The sequence below is a fragment of the Dromiciops gliroides genome, chromosome 1 (assembly GCF_019393635.1).
Source record: "Dromiciops gliroides isolate mDroGli1 chromosome 1, mDroGli1.pri, whole genome shotgun sequence".
Taxonomy (NCBI): domain Eukaryota; kingdom Metazoa; phylum Chordata; class Mammalia; order Microbiotheria; family Microbiotheriidae; genus Dromiciops; species Dromiciops gliroides.
In genome coordinates this window covers 666790217-666809012 of record NC_057861.1, presented here as the reverse complement: position 1 = coordinate 666809012, position 18796 = coordinate 666790217, and the positions used below count along the sequence as shown (strand labels likewise).

The window sequence follows — 18796 nt, the reverse complement described above, 5'->3', positions numbered from 1 at the left end:
TGACCACTCCTTAAAAAAGAATTTCCCTTATGATTGAGGTAGTATTACTAGGTGGTACAATGGATAGAGCACTGTTCTTGGAGTCAGGAAGACCTGAATTCAAATCCAACCTCAGACACTAGCTGTGTGGCCCCGAGCAAGTCACTTAACCCTGTTTGCCTCAGTCTCCTCTTCTGTAAAATGAGCTGGAGAAGGAAAGGGCAAACTGCTCTTGTATCTTTGCCAAGAAAATCCCAAATAAGGTTGCGAAGAGTGGGACATGATTGAAAATGACTGAACAACAACATTATTTAGAGGCAGCTAGCTGACTTCAGTAGGACACCAGTGGGAGCATTTAAAGGAGATTACAAAATTAGTCATCTTAGTGACAACCGTTTCATTTCATTCTTTAAAAGTCACAAACACCTATGTATTTTAGATTTAAATATGTGCCATCAAAAGACCATTTTCATCTTTGGGAAAGAAATTACCTTTCCACCTCTGTCTAGGCCTCTTTAAAATTTACTTTTACCTTTTCCTATTGAATCATTTTTTTTTTTAAATCTTTTTTTTTTTTTTTTTTTTGGTGAGGCAATTGGGGTTAAGTGACCTGCCTAAGGTCACACAGCTAGTAAGTGTTAAGTGTCTGAGGCCTGATTTGAACTCAGGTCCTCCTGAATCCAGAGCCAGGGCTCTACCCACTGCGCCACCTAGCTGCCCCTCCTATTGAATCTTAAAATCAAGAATCTTAGGCTTGGAAAGGACTGTAGAGGTCATTTTGTCCAACTTCCCATATCATCTCTCTGTGATGTAGATTCATGTCTACATGAATGAGCTGGAATGAACCTTAGGCACCATCTAGCCCACTCTCCTCATTTTACAATGGAGGAAACTGAGATGTCTTCTCTTTTTCTTGAACACTTCTAATTACAGGGAGCCCTTTGTCTCCCAAATCAGGCCACCCTATGGTAAGATAGCTGTAGCTTTTGTTTTGTTTTGTTTTTTAGTGAGGCAATTGGGGTTAAGTGACTTGCTCAGGGTCACACAGCTAGTAAGTGTTAAGTGTCTGAGGCCGCATTTGAACTCAGGTCCTCCTGACTCCAGGGCCGGTGCTCTATCCACTGCGCCACCTAGCTGCCCCTAGCTGTAGCTTTGGAGAAAGTTTTTTCATATACTGAACCAAAATTTATTTTTTGTAATTTCTACCCCTGGTCTAGTTTTGCTCTCTGCAGCTATCCAAGTCTCAAGTATTCTCTCATCGACATGAAAATCCTGCATATATATTTTTTTATTTTAAAAGATAAGTGTTTATTGACTATAACTATATGCATCTAATTTAAATAACTTTGTAAATCTTGGCATGACCCTTTCATCATCTTCAAACATTAGGGTTTGGATTGAATGCCTGACCAGGTCCTTTTGCTATCCATTATTTTTTTTTTTTACTTTTTTACTTTTTATTTTAGTTTTCAACATTGGTTTAAATAAGATTTCCAATTTCCAATTTTTCTCTCTCCCTCCCCTCCCTCCCTCCTCCCCTAGACAGCAGGTAATCTGATATAGGTTTTATATATATATATGTATATATATATGTATATATATGTATATATATGTATATATATATATATAAACATTAAACATATTTCTGCATTAGTCATGTTATATGAGAAGAATCAGAGCAAAAAGGAAAAACCTCAAAAAAGAAAAACAACAGCACCAAAAGCAAAAGAAAGTGTGGTTCAATCAGTGTCCATATTCCACAGTTCCTTTTTTTTTTTTTTTCTGGATTTGGAGAGCCTTTTCCATCATGAGTCCTTTGGAACTTTCTTGTACCGTTGGATTGGTGAGAAGAATCTAGTCTATCACAGCTGATCAACACACAATGTTGATGATACTGTGCACTATGTTCTCCTGGTTCTGCTCATCTCACTCATCATCAGTCCATGCAAGTCCCTCCAGGTTTCTCTGAACTCCTCCTGCTCATCGAATCCTGCATATATTTGAAGAAAATCACTCTCTATCCTTTTTTCTTCTCTTCTCCACAATAAATATCTCCTGGCATTCAGGACCTTAACTGTCTTGACCATCCTTCACTGCAAACAATCAAATTTGTGGCATATTTTCTAACAAATAGTCCCTAGCAGTGAAAACAGTTCTCAGTATGTGGCTTGATTAGTGCAGAGTACAGTTGGAGCTATTACTTTCTGTTTTCTGAATACCCTATTTCTATTTTTGTAATCCTAGATTGTCGTAGCATTTTTAGAAGCCTATGATCAATTAAAAGGTCAGTTTCATGTGAACTATTACCAAGCCAGGTAGGTCATTTACATCCTGTGCTTGTGTTGTTGTTTTATTTTAACCTCCTATGGTTGCAATATTTTCTATTTATTCCCATTAAATTTTGCCTTTTTTGTTAACAGAACTCTAGCCTATTACAATTGCTTTGAGTCTTGATTCATTCATCTGGCCTATTAGTTCTTTCTTTCAGCTTTGTGTCATCTAAAATTTGACAAACATATAGCTTTGGGTTTTTTTTGTATCTGGCATATTGATAAACAGGATAGGGTCAAGAAGAGCCATGAGAGCCTCTATTCTTCCCATTTAACAGAATCAATAATTAGAATAAATTTAATGTAATTATTGAATTGACTGCTAATTCACCTTAGCTGTGCCATCATCTAGCTGCCATTTCTCTGATATAGGCAGAAGGATACCTTGAGATTTTGTCAAATAACTTGCTGAAAGCCAGCTATACTATGTCTCAAGCATTTCTCTGTTCTGCTAGTCTACTGATCCAGTTTAGCATGACTTGTTCTTAGCAGACCCACATTGACTCTTATTCATCACCTTGTTCTTGTGTAAGTGATCATAAACATCTGCTTAACAATTTTTTTCTAGAATATTGCTGGACATCAAACTTCCTTCCCTGTGTCTTCTAGGATCCACAATCTTTTTTTTTTTTTTTAAGTACAATAATATTTACTAGCCTACAGTATTCCAGAACCTTCCTGTTTTCCATGGTTCCTCAGAGGTTACTAGCAATAATTCTAGTATCCCATTTGTAAGTTTCACCCCTGTGGAATTTCTTTTGTTTGGTCTTAGAAACCTGGGTCAATGTAAATTGTCTAGGTACTGTCTTGCTCTCTCTTCACCTATCTCTGTTTTTGTTCTCTTTCTATGATTTGTAATCTACCCTTTTGATTTTGCAATACTGGTTAAAGGGAACAGATAAAAATCGGAATATATTAATTCTTCCTTCTCAGTATCAACTTAATTATTATATTGAGTAAGATTATCTTTACTCTTTTTTGCTTGCACAGTGTTACTAAGTTTTTGTTGTTAAGAGAACTTTTGTTGTTATTAGCAATTTTTATAAGTTACAACTCACTCTGTGTTTTAGTACTCTTGACACTGTTCTTATAGTTCTGGCCACTCTTTTGTATCTGTGCATTTCAATTTAATTTGGCAAAGTTTAATAAACAAGTACTATATGCAGGGCCCTGTGTTATGCTTTGGGGATATGGAGATGAAAAAATGACCTTGAGGAATAGCATCAAGCATTGAATAGCAACAAGTCTTCTCTTGGTTGATCTATATCAATCTATAGCCTCTTCCATTAGTTGCTTTGACCAAAAACTGTAATTTTGTGTCTAGTCAAAAGATGACCTGTTTTAGATTCCCCCTGGAAAAAAAGATAGTCCATCCCCAGCCCCTTACTCAAAGCCTTTCCACATTAGAGAATACAGCTGCACTCTTCTGACAGTCTTGACAAACCCAGTCACCTCCATAGTACAATGAAAAAACATTAAAATGAGATTTGGTCATTGCCAGACTTCCCATATTCTGAAAACACTGGGGTTTGACCTGTCTCGTCTATCTTTTAAAAAAGTATCCTATTTCTGACCTTCCCCTTACAGCCATGCTTCTTTAAAAAGCTATCTCCGGTTTAATCAATGTCTCCACTTCTTCAACATTAAACATCTGTTGATGCCTGCTGTGTGCAAAAGCACCGTGCTGGTAGCTTAGAAGATAAAAGAATTTAGACATGATACCACCTACACTTTCCGTAACCTCCTGCAACCTGGCCTGAGCCCCCTCTAAACTAAAATTTCTCCTTGGAAAGTCACCATTGCCCATATCCAAGGACCTTTTCTCATCTTTGTCAGCATTTGTTATGTTAACTGCTTCTTCAGTCTTGAAACTCACTTTTCTGGCTTCCACGATATTGAGCTTTCCCTCATTCTCCCTTTCCTATCTGTTTGGTTTGTCATCCTCTTCCCTTACTCTAATTATAAGAATTCCTTGAGGATCTGTGCTAGACCCTCTTCTTCCTTGCCTACAATCTCTTCCTTAATGACTTCATTTATTCCCATGGCTTCAACTACTGTCTCTATGTAGATTAATCCCTGGTTTGTTTCCCTCGTACTGCTATCTCACTTGAGTTCATTACTAGGATTTCCAATACCTTCTGGAAATCATTATCTGGATACCTTGAAGCCACCTCAAACCAGACTTACCATCTTCCTCCCCATCACTTCACCATTGTTATTGATGACTCTTTCCAGTCACCAGGCTCAAAATGCCAGCATCATCTTTCACCCTTCTTTCTTTCTCACTTCCCAATTCAATCAATTGCTATGAACTTTCAATTCCACCTCTTCAAAACATTACTTCCTTTTCTTTCTCACTGGAACTGCTCTATTCCTTAGGATATGTTGCCAGACTCCTGGAGAAGCTTCCTAACTAGTCCGTCCCATCCCACCCCCCACCCCCCATTTTACAGATGAGGAAACTGAGGCTTAGAGAGATTAATTACTTTGTTTAAAATCACATCAGTACTAAGTACCAGGATACAAATCCAAGTCCTTTGATTCTAAATCCAGTGCTTTCTACTACATTGTGTTGACTCAATTTATATAAATATCCTCTCCCTCTTTTTACCTGCAAGTTTTTTGAGAGTAGGGGGTTGTGATTGATTCCCAGGTGCTGCCCCCTACATGAACTCTCCCTGATCCTTTGCCCAACTCCTACTTTGCCTAAATCTCTTAGAATACCATAAGCTTTTCCCTGTATTATTGATCTTTGTGGCACATTTCTTTTTTTTTTTCTAGTTGTAAGCCTTTGAGACCCAGGTGTAGGTTTTGTTGGAATGATAGCACCCTCAGCCCAGAGGATGGCATTAGGTCAGTGTTTGCTTAATGAAGAAAAGAAAGAGGAGGCTGATCATCATGAAGTAAAGTTTCCACCCTTGATTTGTGATGCTGACCTGGTAGCAACTCACTTGGGTGTTGACCAATGAAAATCTCTGATGTATTTTACCCTAATTAGTATAAAAATAAACCAGCGAAGGCAAAGCCACAGCCCCTAAGTTACCATCTAGCCACAGTCCCACACCTGTGAATGTCCAGAGCACTATGGGAGCCCTTTAGGTAAAACCTACAGTGGTTAGTTAGAACATGCATCCTGGGTGAAAAATTGAGTTCTTCATTCCCCACCCCACCCCACCCCCCTTCACTTTTCAGAAATATTTTCAGTGCAGGGATTAGGGGCAAAATAGGAGAAAGAAGAGGGATATAGAGAAGGCACATGGGGGCGGCTAGGTGGCGCAGTGGATAGAGCACCGGCCCTGGAGTCAGGAGTACCTGAGTTCAAATCCGGCCTCAGACACTTAATACTTACTAGCTGTGTGACCCTGGGCAAGTCACTTAACCCCAATTGCCTCACTGGAAAAAAAAAAAGAAAGAAGAGAAGGCACATGGAGGGATTTCCAAAGGGTCAAGCTCAGTTCTTCAGGAATTTGTTGGAATGGTAAGTATCTACAACCAGGGCTTGGTGCACCATCCAGAACAAAGAGTAGTCGCAGCTTTTTTTTTTTTTAATAAAGTATTTTATTTATTTATTTTTTCCCATTACATGTAAAGATAGTTCTCAACTTTTGTTTATACAAGCTTTCCAATTTCAGATTTTTCTCCCTCCCTCCCCCCTCCCCTAGACAGCAGGTAATCTGATATAGGTTTTATATATATATATATATATATATATATATATATATATATATATGTATATATATGTATATGTATATGTATGTATATATATATGTATGTATGTATATTTATATATATATAATAACATTAAACATATTTCTGCATTAGTCATGTTATAAGAGAAAAATCAGAGCAATGAGGAAAAACCTCAAAATAGAAAAACAACAGCACCAAAAACAAAAGAAATAGTATGGTTCATTCAGCATCTATACTCCACAGTTCTTTTTTTTTTTTCCTTGGATTTGGAGATCCTCCTCTATCACGAGTTCCCTGGAACTCTTCTGTACCATTGCATTGGTGAGAAGAATATAGTCCATCACAGTAGGTCAGCACACAATGTTGATACTGTGTACAATGTTCTTCTGGTTCTGCTCATCTCACTCATCATCAGTCCATGCAAGACCCTCCAGGTTTCTCTGAACTCCTCCTGTTCATCGTTTCTTACAGCACAATAATATTCCATTACATTCACATACCACAACTTGTCCAGCCATTCCCCAATTGATGGGCATCCCCTCAACTTCCAATTCCTTGCCACCACATAAAGAGCAGCTATAAATATTTTTGTACATGTGGGTCCTTCTCCCCTTTCCATGATCTCTTTGGGAAAAAGACCCAAAAGTGGTATTACCAATGGAATACTCTTGTGCTGTAAGAAATGATGAGCAGGAGGAGTTCAGAGAAACCTGGAGGGTCTTGCATGGACTGATGATGAGTGAGATGAGCAGAACCAGAAGAACATTGTACACAGTATCATCAACATTGAGTGTTGATCTACTGTGATGGACTATATTCTTCTCACCAATGCAATGGCTCAGAAGAGTTCCAGGGAACTCGTGATGGAAGAGGATCTCCAAATCCAGGGGAAAAAAAAAAAAGAACTGCGGAGTATAGATGCTAAACGAACCATACTATTTCTTTTGTTTTTGATGCTGTTGTTTTTTTTTCTATTTTGAGGTTTTCCATCATTGCTCTGATTTTTTTTCTCTTATAACATGACTAATGCAGAAATAGGATTAATGTTATTATGTGTGTGTGTGTGTGTGTATATATATATCAGATTACCTGCTGTCTAGGGGAGGGGGGGGGGAGGGAGAAAAATCTGAAATTGTAAAGCTTGTATAAACAAAGGTTGAGAACTATCTTTACATGTAACGAAAAAAAAATAAAATACTTTATTAATTTTAAAAAAGTGGTATTACTGGGTCAAAGGGTATGCACAGCTTTACAGCCCTTTGGGCATAATTCCAAATTGCTCTCCAGAATGGTTGGATCAGTTCACAACTCCACCAACAATGCATTAGTGTTCCAGTTTTTCCACAGCTTCTCCAACATTTATTATTTTCCTTTTTTGTCATTTTAGCCAATCTAATAGGTGTCAGGTGGTACCTCAGAGTTGTTTTAATTTGCATCTCTCTAATCATTAGTGATTTAGAGCATTTTTTTCATATGGGAATAGATAGCTTTGGTTTCTTCATCAGAAAACTGCCTGTTCATATCCTTTGACCATTTCTCAATTGGGGAATGACTTGGATTCTTATAAATTTGATTTAGTTCCCTACATATTTTAGAAATGAAGCCTTTATCAGAAGTACTGGCCATAAAAATTGTTTCCTAGCTTTCTGCCTCCCTTCTAATTTTGGATGCATTGCTTCTGTTTGTACAAAATCTTTTTAATTTAATGTAATCAAAATCATCCATTTTGTATTTTATAATATTCTTTATCTCTTGTTTGGTCATAAACTGTTTTCCTTTCCAAAGATCTGAAAGGTAGACTATTCCTTCCTCTCCTAATTTACCTATGGTATCACCTCTTATGTCTAAATCATGTGTCCATTTTGACCTTATTTTAGTTTGAGGTGTAAGATGTTGGTCTGTGCCTAATTTCTGCCATACTATCTTCCAGTTTTCCCAGCAGTTTTTGTCAAATACTGAGTTCCTATCCCAGTAGCTGGAGTCTTTGGGTTTATCACACACTACATTACTAGTGTCATTTAAGTAGTCGCAGCTTTTAGACTAAATATAAGCTGCTACTGCTGTAAGTACAAACAGGCCAACATGAATGGAATAGCTTTTTCAGCCATATACATGGATGACTCCAAGTGAGAAATGTCCAATTTAGGGATGGAGAAAGCAGTAATGTGGGATGGGGGGAAGGGCACCATGACCAAGAGGAATAAATGCAATGGAAAAAAACACTGACCACTTTTGGTAAACTATTTAGCAAAGAATTTTCGAGCACCTACTGAATGAAGGTAGGGCCTTGTGCTCAGTACTGCGCTTACAGATACATAAGAGATAGTTTTTACCATCCTAGACCTCACAGTAGACTTTGGGAGACAGAGTATAGACATAAAAAGATAATTATGGGCAGCTAGGTGGCACAGTAGATAAAGCACTGGTCCTGGATTCAGGAGGACCTGAGTTCAAATCTGACCGCAGACACTTGACACTTACTAGCTGTGTGACCCTGGGCAAGTCACTTAACCCTCATTGCCCCACAAAAATTAAATTAAATTAAATTTTAAAAAAAGATAATTATACCGAGCAGGACATGGTGTTTCAAATAGGGAGTAGTGATAAGTGATACAAGAACAAAGAGGAGATTGTGGGCTGAGAGACTCAGGAAAAGCTTCATGGGACAGGTGGAACAGACTTCAAAAACAATTAGGGTTTAGATGAGTACTGAGGAAGAAGAGGAGGAAGGGTGTGGGCAAAATCTCTAAAAAATTTAAATTGTGAGCATATGCTTGGCCTGCTAAGTACAGTGTGGTTGCCTCATTGAGCTGAAGAAGAAGAGTAGTGAGAAAGCAGTTTCAGGCACCTAAATCTGGTAGCAAGGTGTAAAATAGACTGGAAAAAGAAGAGAGGTTGTATTTAGTCTAAACAATGCAAGGCCAGCGAGCCAATGGACTGCTGCAGAGAGGATGTACTATTGCCACACACCCCAACCTCTTTACAGGAGTGGCACCCTTGGGTCCAGCCCCTGCTTGTCCCATTCCAGTGACAACTCTGCTTGTATAAAGAGTATCTGCTTTCTTTTTCCTTATCATCTTGTTTTTATTTCATATTTTATTTTTTATATGTGTATTATATTTGATCTGACTCTGCTGCTTGATATTACATATCAGTGGTTAACAAGTAGCAAATGTTTTTCTTAAATTGACATTTAGTATGATTATTTGAGGGACATCATGGTATAGGTAAAAAAGTCACTGGATTGGAAGGGGCAGCTAGGTAGCACAGTGGATAGAGCACCGGCCCTGAAGTCAGGAGTACCTGAGTTCAAATCCGGCCTCAGACACTTAACACTTACTAGCTGTGTGACCCTGGGCAAGTCACTTAACCCCAATTGCCTCACTAAAAAAAAAAAAGAAACAAACAAAAGTCACTGGATTGGAAGACAGGAAAGATATAGATTCTAATTCCCTTTCTGATATGTATTAGCTGTCTGAGGTTGAGCAAGCTGCTTATCCTCTCTAAGCCTCAGTTTCCTTATCTGTAAAATGGAGATAGTAATACTTAGTAGGCATACCTTCATAGGTATACCTAAGATACCTATAGCATAGAATCATAGTGAGGACTGAATAGGTGCTATACTAAAGTGTTTTACAAACCTTAAACTGTTATATAAATATAATCTATAATAATCCTTAATCTTTAAAATAAAATAGTAATAATAGATGGATTTCATGCTGCATTTTAGTACAATATCTCATTTAATCCTTATGACACCCTTGTAACATAGATACTAAAGATATTACTATTCCAATTTGAATAATAATAGTGATATGGAAAATGCCTTTTAAATCCTATCTTATCAACTGTGATAGATTTAACTCTTCTCAGCAATACAATAATCCAAGACAATACCAAAAGACCCATGGTAGAAAATGCTTTCTACATTCAGGAAAAGAACTATGGAGTCTGAATGCAGATTGAAGCATACTATTTTCACTTTTGTTGTTGTTGTTTATTCTTTCTTGCATTTTTTCCCTTTTGTTCTGATTCGTCTCTTACAACACTACTAATGTGGAAATATGTTTAACATGATTGTAATGTACAACCTATATCAGATTGCTAGCTGGCTTTGGGAAAGGGGAGGGAAGGGAGAGTGGGAGAATAATTTGGAACTCAAAAAATATCTTTCCATGTAATTAGAAAAAAATAAAAATAAAATAATAGTAATGATAAAAAAAATCCTATGAGTGTCCACTTTTCAGGACCATTTTATAAAAGAAGCATTTTGTCTGACAATGTTGAGATTTGTGGAATGTTATTTACTAGTATCAGTAATGAGTATACAGCATTTGTGTGTGTTTTCTCATTTGACACTTGAACATTGTAAGAGGGTTACCTTTAATTTGCTGGTCTTCTCAATAGGATCATTTGTCTCTTCTCAGTGTACAGAGCCACAGAAGTTATTCAACATTGCAAATGAACTCCTCCACACTGAAGAAGCCTATGTCAAAAGATTGCACCTACTGGACCAGGTAGATTAAACTTTGGTTAAAATGAGTTTCTTTATTCTTTCTTAGAATTCAGCACTTTCCCTGAAGCTGAACATTTTTTTTAAAGTGAACATTGTAATTAATTAAACTATTATAGGTAGACAGTTTTGTTGTTCAGGGGAAAGAATAATCAATTTGCAGCCAGAGGACATATCGTATCCCATGGGCTCTGCTACTTTACTGACTATGTGACTTTGAGCAAGACATTTATCTCTGGGCCCTAGTTTTCTTATCTGAGGTGCCTTCAAATTCTGGAATCCTATGATCTAAAAGCTGCAACTATGAAAACTTGGCCTGGTCTAGAATGTCTGTCAATGAAGTGGAGGGGGTGGAACCTCTGGATATGGGATATTGCATATATTATCAGACACTGCTGAACTGTTCCACACACCCCTTCTTGAATCTTTGTATAATGGGGGGATTGATCAATGTGGGTTTAGTCCCTACAGCATGCTTGAATTTGCCTTTCTTGATGAATTATATAGAGCAAAAGTGTCAGCCTTGGAGTCACCAGCAAAAGTCCCTAGCAGTTCAAATATTTCACAAAATGAAGGAAAATACAGTACAACAGAGATAGTGTTAATTTGTGGTTTCCTAAGTCAATATGCACCCCCCTCTGTTTCTATTTGAGTTTGACACCATTGATATTGAGCATACATATGTGTTTCTTGACTGGTTCCAGTACAACATGTGAACTTTGGAAGCCTGTTCCAGCAATTCATGACTGAAGGGCTGGTACTGTGTGTTGAACTATCTCTTAAATGGCTGTTGACTTGGCAGAACCAGTGCTTCATAAGGTTCTGAGCTAGAATTGAATTCACAGACAAAAGTGCCACCTTGATACTCTTTTAATTTTTTTTCTTTCTTGGTGGTCAGTGAAGCAAGAACTTCTGTGACTGTGACTGAGGGAAGGGAAGATGCCCTCTCTCTTACCTGGTCTTTATACATCTATGAACACATTGCTATTCAAGAGGGGAGCACCTAGGGGACAGTGTGAGTTTGGTCCATCAGTGTTTCACATCCCCACCTCAATCTCATTATTGCAGTGCCCTCTGTGAGCTGCTTCCCCAACTTGGAATTGGATTTGCAGGTTGGGTTCCCCAGAAGGCTCAGTTGATGACTACTCTTCAGAGTTCTAGAATTAGAGAAATTGGTTTCTAATACCATTGCTTATCTGATCCCATTGGTGTGCTTCACATTGATAATCAGCCAGACTTAATTAGCTTTTTAGTTAATGACATTTATTAAGGGGTCTAATGACAGTAGTTGGCATAAGATATTCCCTCCTCTACCCAACCAAATGGATGAAATTCACCTTGCTTCTGCATACACAAGATCCCCGTTGGAGAAAGGGTTCAGCCTTGAAATACATTAGTAGGGGCAGCTAAGTGGCATGGTGGATGGAGCACCAGCCCTGGATTCAGGAGGACCTGGGTTCAGGGCCGGCCTCAGACACTTGTCACTTACTAGCTGTGTGACCCTGGGCAAGTCACTTGACCCCGATTGCCTCACCAAATAAATAAAATAAAATAAAATAAAATAAAATAAAATACATTAGTGTCGGGGGGCAGCTAGGTGGTGCAGTAGATAAGGTACCAGCCCTGGATTCAGGAGGACCTGAGTTCAAATCTGGCCTCTGACACTTGATACTTACTAGCTGTGTGACCCTGGGCAAGTCACTTAACCCTCATTGCTTCGCAAAAAAAAATACATTAGTGTTGAGGTATTAATAATAATAATAATAATAATAATAATAATAATAGCTAGCACTTATATAGTACCTGCTATATGCTAGGCACTGTGCTAAGAGTTTTACAATCTCATTTTATCCTCATAACCCCCCTGGGAGGTAGGTGCTATTCCCATTTTACAGTTGAGGAAACTGAGGCAGGTGGAGATTAAGTGACTTGCTAATGGTCAGGCCACTAGTAAAGTGGCTGAGGTCAGAAGTCTTCCTGACTTCAGGCCTAGCACTTTATCTGCTGTGCTAGTACTATAGAGAATGTATATGACCAAAGGATAAACTCACAAATCCTGACTCTGGAAATCCTTTTCTCCCTTCCTGGAGTCCTCATGAAGTTCCCCTTAGGTGTAGCTCTCTGCTGGACCCTGAGAATAGGTGTGGAATACACAACTTATACATCTCTGCCATAAGGGATCTCACTCCCTAAGACTGTTGCTCTCCTCAGGTGAGGTCCTTTACAGGAATGCCCCCACTACAACCACCTCTGAGGGAGTCTGCTAATGCCTCTAACGTTATCTTCCAAAGTCATATTAGTCTCCTGGGTATGCTCATTCTTCCAGAATTAGGAAGTCTCAAAGGAAATAGAGGTACTATATGCTCACAGAGAGCGGCCAGGGGCAAGATATGCCAGGCACCCCTCTCCCCGCTGAGCCACTCACAGCAGTTCTTGTCTCATTCGTCAGGAATTAAAGGAGACAGAAGTTGTCTTGTCCCTCCTAGTTGGGGCTTCCTCTGTTCCTCCTGATTCCACAGGCAATTAGAAGAGTATTCACCAACACAGCCCCCACCCCCTCAGTCATACATGCTGGGAACAATTCTAATGTTCCTGTGGCATTCTGGACAGAGCATTGGAATCAAAACCAACCCTGGGTTCAAATTCCCCTTCAGACACTTGCTAGTTGTGCTGTCTGTGGGTGATCGCTTAGTTTCTCTGGGCCTCTGCTTCCCTTACAGCCTCTGATCCTGTAATCTGGGCTTCTCTGCACAGCTCGCCAGGAAGGGCGTGTCCAAGCCTGCTCTCGAGCAGTGGAGCTCTCCTTGATTAACCCATCCTCCCAGTACTGAATTACGTGAGGGATGGATCCCTGGAGATGGGAAGGGATGAAAGAGGATGGATATATTCAGAAATGATGTAAAAACCCTCTTATTTCAATTTGAGAGCAGGCCAAAGGTTTCAGCTTACTAAAGATTAATTCCTCTTGTGATCTTTCCACTCAGTGCCTAATCGTCTATCCTATGTGATCTTGAACACTTTCAGAATATGGAAAGGCAAATGGTGTGGCGTTCCTTTGTTTGTACTGGTAGTGTGCTAGAGTGGGAAGAGCCCTGCACTTTGGAGCCAGAAATCCCTTTAGGTGGATGACTTTGGGCCACTCTTTGAGTTTTAGTTTTCCCTTTGTGTAAATTGAGAATAATAATCACCCTAGCTCTGCCTCTTTCTTAGGGCTTTTATAAGGATCAAGTAAGATTATGAATGTGAAAGGGCTTTGTAAAATATGAAGTAGTATAATTAGCTCAATAAATAAAAGAAAGCCCCAAGAAATATATATATCTCAAAGGTGTTACTTATATTGATTTTTAATTAACTAGAGAAGTAAAGCTTGAAGATTCTATTTTACAAAACATATCAGGCAGCTTGAGGAAAGATCACATGTCATCCTTTTCTTTCAGAGGAGCCTGCATTTTCTTAGAGGTTTCATCCATTCTTAGACTTTTGTTTGTAATGGAAAATACTACTGTTTTTTACATAGCTCTTGTGTCCTAGAAATACGTATTTAGAATCATAGAATTTTAGAGCTAGAAAGAGCCTTGGAGATCATCTTTCCTTTTGAACATGAAGAAACTCGAAGCATGCGATTCAAATTCAGATCCTTTTATTCTAAACCCATTGCCCTCTATGCCACACCAGCTGAACCTGATTGCAACTTCTCTTTAAGCAGTGTACGCCTTTGAATCGGTTTAAATGGTAGAAGGAGGTATACATATCGTAATACAAATTTTATCTCTTTTTGATCATGGAACATACTTGCCCTCAGAGCAAATATGTGGATCCTAAAGATTCCTTCCCAAAGCAAATAATTCATATTAGGTAGAAATGAACAATCTGAACATATTTAATTCAGTGATTTCTTGGTTGTCCAACTGCAGGTTTTTTGTACGAAGTTGGCAGAAGCTGGGATTCCATCTGATGTGACAACTGGTATCTTCTCCAATATTTCTTCTATCTACTGTTTCCATGGACAGTTTCTCTTACCAGAACTGCAGGCTCGGATTACTCAAGAATGGTGAGTACTGATGCCATACTGAAGAAATGATAGGACAACATCTGCTTTCTGTTTTGGGGGAGGTTTTGCACATTCTTCCTTAGCAGTCTTTCTCCCTCTGTGCATGTATTATTGTAAAATTTTTTTTTTTTGGTGGGGCAATGAGGGTTAAATGACTTGCCCAAGATCACACCACTAGTAAGTATCAAGTGTCTGAGTTCAGATTTGAACTCAGGACCTCCCGGATCCAGGACTGGTACTTTATCCACTGTGCCACCTAGCTGCTCCCTCTGTGCATGTATTATTAAGGATGTATATAAGGTCTTGAGAATTTATTTAGTTCCCCCTGAACACTTTTTTTTTTTTTTTGGATGAGGCAATTGGGGTTAAGGGACTTGCCCAGGGTCATGCAGCTAGTAAGTGTCAAGTGTCTGAGCCTGGATTTGAACTCAGGTCCTCCTGACTCCAGGGCCGGTGCTCTATCCACTGCGCCACCTAGCTGCTAACCCCAATTGCCTCACTAAAAACAAACAAACAAACAAAAAGAGTAGCTATGAAACTCCCAGCCCCTTACTATACATAATTAATATTTTAGTATATATATACATTACTGAGATTATCTTTGTACACACATACATGTATATAGATAGATATAGATATAGTCGATTCATTTTAATTGAGTGCCCACTATAACAAAGCACTGTACTTAATGCTAGAAGTACAGAGATAAAAAATTATGTAGTCCCTACCTTCAGGGAACTACTGGGGTATGAGAGTACAATCTATACACAGACAAATATATCACAAGGTAAAGTATAATAGTAACAAAGCAATCAAACAGATAAAGCAATCAATGAGCATCTTTTTTTTTTTTTTTGGTGAGGCAATTAGGGTTAAGTGACTTGCCCAGGGTCACATAGCTAGTAAATATTAAGTGTCTGAGGCTAGATTTGAACTCAGGTCCTCCTGAATCCAGGGCTGGTGCTCTATCCATTGTACCACCTACCTGCCCCTAATCAATGAGCATCTTAAATCACCTGCTCTGTGCCACGTACCACACTAAATGCTTAGACTACAAAGATAAAAAGATATAATTCTTGCCCTCAAGGAACTTACATTGTCTCAGGGGAGACATGTATACATATACAAAATGCAGAATAAATAAATACAGAGTAATTTGGGAGAGGGAAAAGTACTAGCAATTGGAAGGATAAGAAAAGGCCCCTCCATAGAAAGTGGCCCTTCCTCTGAGCTTTGTAATCCAGTCAGAGTGCCCAGGAAAACTGGAAGAGATAGAGATCACTTTAATAAGCTAGGGAAATCATAGAATGCTTCCTGAAGGATGAACCATCTGTGCTGAACTTCAGAAGGAGGAGGATTTTGATGGACAAAGATAAAGAGGAAATATATTTCAGGCCTATTTGATTTCACAGAGCTGGATGGTGGGTTGTTGAGTTCAAAGAACAATTTAGTCCAGCTTATATTTATAAAACCTGCTACTGTGCTTCTTGTTGGATGGTGACCTTCCTAATGACCCCTTCCTAAATAGGATCATTTTAATGGTTTTGTGTTACTAAAATGCAACATGAAACAGCAGTGTATTCCTCACCCTCTATATAAATCTTTTTGCTATGTGTCATATTGCCTATCTACCTGCTGGGCTGAATGAATGAATTCCTGTGTTCAAAAATAAGAAGAACTTCCCCACCCTCTGACAATCAGGTGATTGCTCTAGTTAACAACAGCTAGAGGGAACTGCTGCAAGGTGTGATTAATAAGGGTTCCTGAATTTTATCACTCCTCAAAATTAGATTTGCCGGTGGTCTGGGTTAAATCCTCTCTGCTTTCTGGGGTATGACAATCAGTTTTGCTTTAGAGTTGCTCTTCAGTCTCTCTTTCTCCCATCCTGCCCCTGCTTTCTCTTTCCCTTTCCACCTCCCAGAGCTGGCACATGGTCTTTAATATGCCTTTTGGACAGTTGACTTGAAGTAGTAGCCCTTGTTCCTGGAGCCAGTTAAAGTGGCAGGACAGGGGAAGCTAGGTGGCACAGTGGGTAAAGCACTGGCCCTGGATTCAGGAGGACCTGAGTTCAAATCCAGCCTCAGGCACTTTATACTTACTAGCTGTGTGATCATGGGCAAGTCACTTAACCCCAATTGCCTCACTAAAAAAATAAATAAATAAAGTGACAGGACAACAGATTATTGGGTGTAAGATGTTCATCCAGAAGTATGTCTCCTGCCTAAGTCAGGGAAGGGTAGTTTGAATTTATGAATCTTTGGAAGAGCCCATTCAATCCTTTGTAGCCATTCTTGGCTACATTTGTAAGATGCTCCCAGACAAGTAATAATAAATAGTGAAGGGGCAACCAGGTGGTGCAAGTGGATAGAGTACTGGCCCTGAAGTTAGGAGGAACTGAGTTCAAAGCCGGCCTCAGACTGTGTGACCCTAGACAAGTCACTTAATCTTAATTGCCTTTCCTCCCCCAACCCCAAATAATAATGAATGGTGAACACAACAGGCTTGACATTCTGCCTGACCAGTGAGTAAATTCTGTGCCCTTAAGATATGTTTTCATTTGTTAGCCTTTGGAGTACTCCACAGAGCTCCATTGCCTCCAGGGCACTGGAGGGTAGGCATTATCTGCCCACCTGACTCCCTAAAAATGATGCTTGGTCCCAGCCAGGTTCTCTCTCTTTTCCCAACTCCACTTTTCTCTCCCTCATACCACCTCCTTTGGACCTGGAGCATGTACTCCCTTCTTAGTTACCTGTTGCTTTTCCCCAATTTCTCTTCCATTTGTAACCAAATATAGTCTCCAAGCTTCTCCTATCAAATCCATCAAAGTCTCACAACCAGAGGTTTTATTGCCAATAGCAACTGGGAAACAAATGAATTAAAATACACAAAAACTGTAAAAGTTTAAAAAAATTAAGACCTTAAAAGTCTCATAATCCCTGGTGAGCACTGAAATATAGAGCATAGGTTCATATTTCTTTGTTCTTGTGGACTCTCCTTTATGTGTACTTGGTCTAATCTAGCTGCTCTTACCATCTTTGTTTTCTTCAGAACATTTCCACTTTGCCATGAAGCACATCTCCAAATGCGTTGGTTCCACTGGCATTTATAGAGCAAAGAGTTTATTTTGGAATTCCTCATAGATCTTTTCCCTTTTAGATCTATTTATTGTTTCCTTTCCAAATTTGTCCTTAAATATCCTTGAGATCACATTGTTTACTTGTGTCTTTGCTTTCTTTAAGGGCAAGAATGGCTAGATTTTCTGTAGCCTTGTTTTCTCCTCCACTGCTTCTCAATTGAGGTTGTGCTACTTAAAACTCAATCCACTGGGGCAGCTAGATGGCGCAGTGGATAGAGCACCGGCCCTGGAGTCAGGAGTACCTGAGTTCAAATCTGGCCTCAGACACTTAACACTTACTAGCTGTGTGACCCTGGGCAAGTCACTTAACCCCAATTGCCTCACCAAAAAAACAAAAACAAAAAAAACCCCAACCTCAATCCACCAAACATTAAGTGCCTACTATGTTCAAGATACTTTACTAGGAACCAGAGAAAATAAAACAGTCCCTACTCTCAACAGTTGGAGGCAAAGAGAGGAAGAGAGACCATGGAAATACAAATATGTGTGGCATAAGGAAAGCTTAAGGAGGGGGTAGAGCACTATTGATTGTCTGCATCCAGTAAGGCACCATGGGTGTAATAATATCTGAGTTTGCCCTTAAATGAAAATGAAGATTCTGAAGTCAGAGATGAAGAGGGAGTTGAATCCAGGCATGGGAAAAGGGTTATGCAAATGGTGTTGTTATTGAATTTAGGTCAAGAACTGGTTGCTCAGTTTGACTATATGAAGAGGAGTATTATGAAGTAAAATTAGAAAGGTAGGTGGGAGCCCTTAAATATCAGGCTGCTAAATTTGTATTTTATCCAATAATTAAATAATATGGACTTAACTGTGTGGTTAGACATCTACCTTAGAAAGATGATTTTGGCAAGTATGGAAAATGTATTGAAGAAGGGAGAAGCTAGAATCAGGTAAACCAGTAGTCTAAGGAATAGGTGCTAAGGATTTGAGCTAGGATGATGATCATGTGAATGTAGATAAGGGGACAAATTCAAAAGATGATGTGCATATTGAATTGATAAGACTTCACAATTTCTAAGATTTGGAGAATGAGTGAATGAGAAGAGTCAAAGATGACTCCAATGTTATGAATTGAGAATGATTGTGTCCCCAAC

The 18796-nt window shown here is 39.0% G+C and overlaps 1 protein-coding gene across 1 annotated transcript in view; it reads left to right on the top strand.

Moving 5' to 3' along the window:
• The window catches only part of FGD3 (FYVE, RhoGEF and PH domain containing 3), a 188143-nt gene that overhangs the window by 108114 nt on the left and 61233 nt on the right, over positions 1 to 18796 (top strand). Inside the window, 2 exon segments of the mRNA XM_044000771.1 lie at positions 10427 to 10516; positions 14427 to 14563. Coding sequence (XP_043856706.1) covers positions 10427 to 10516; positions 14427 to 14563 — 227 coding nt within the window.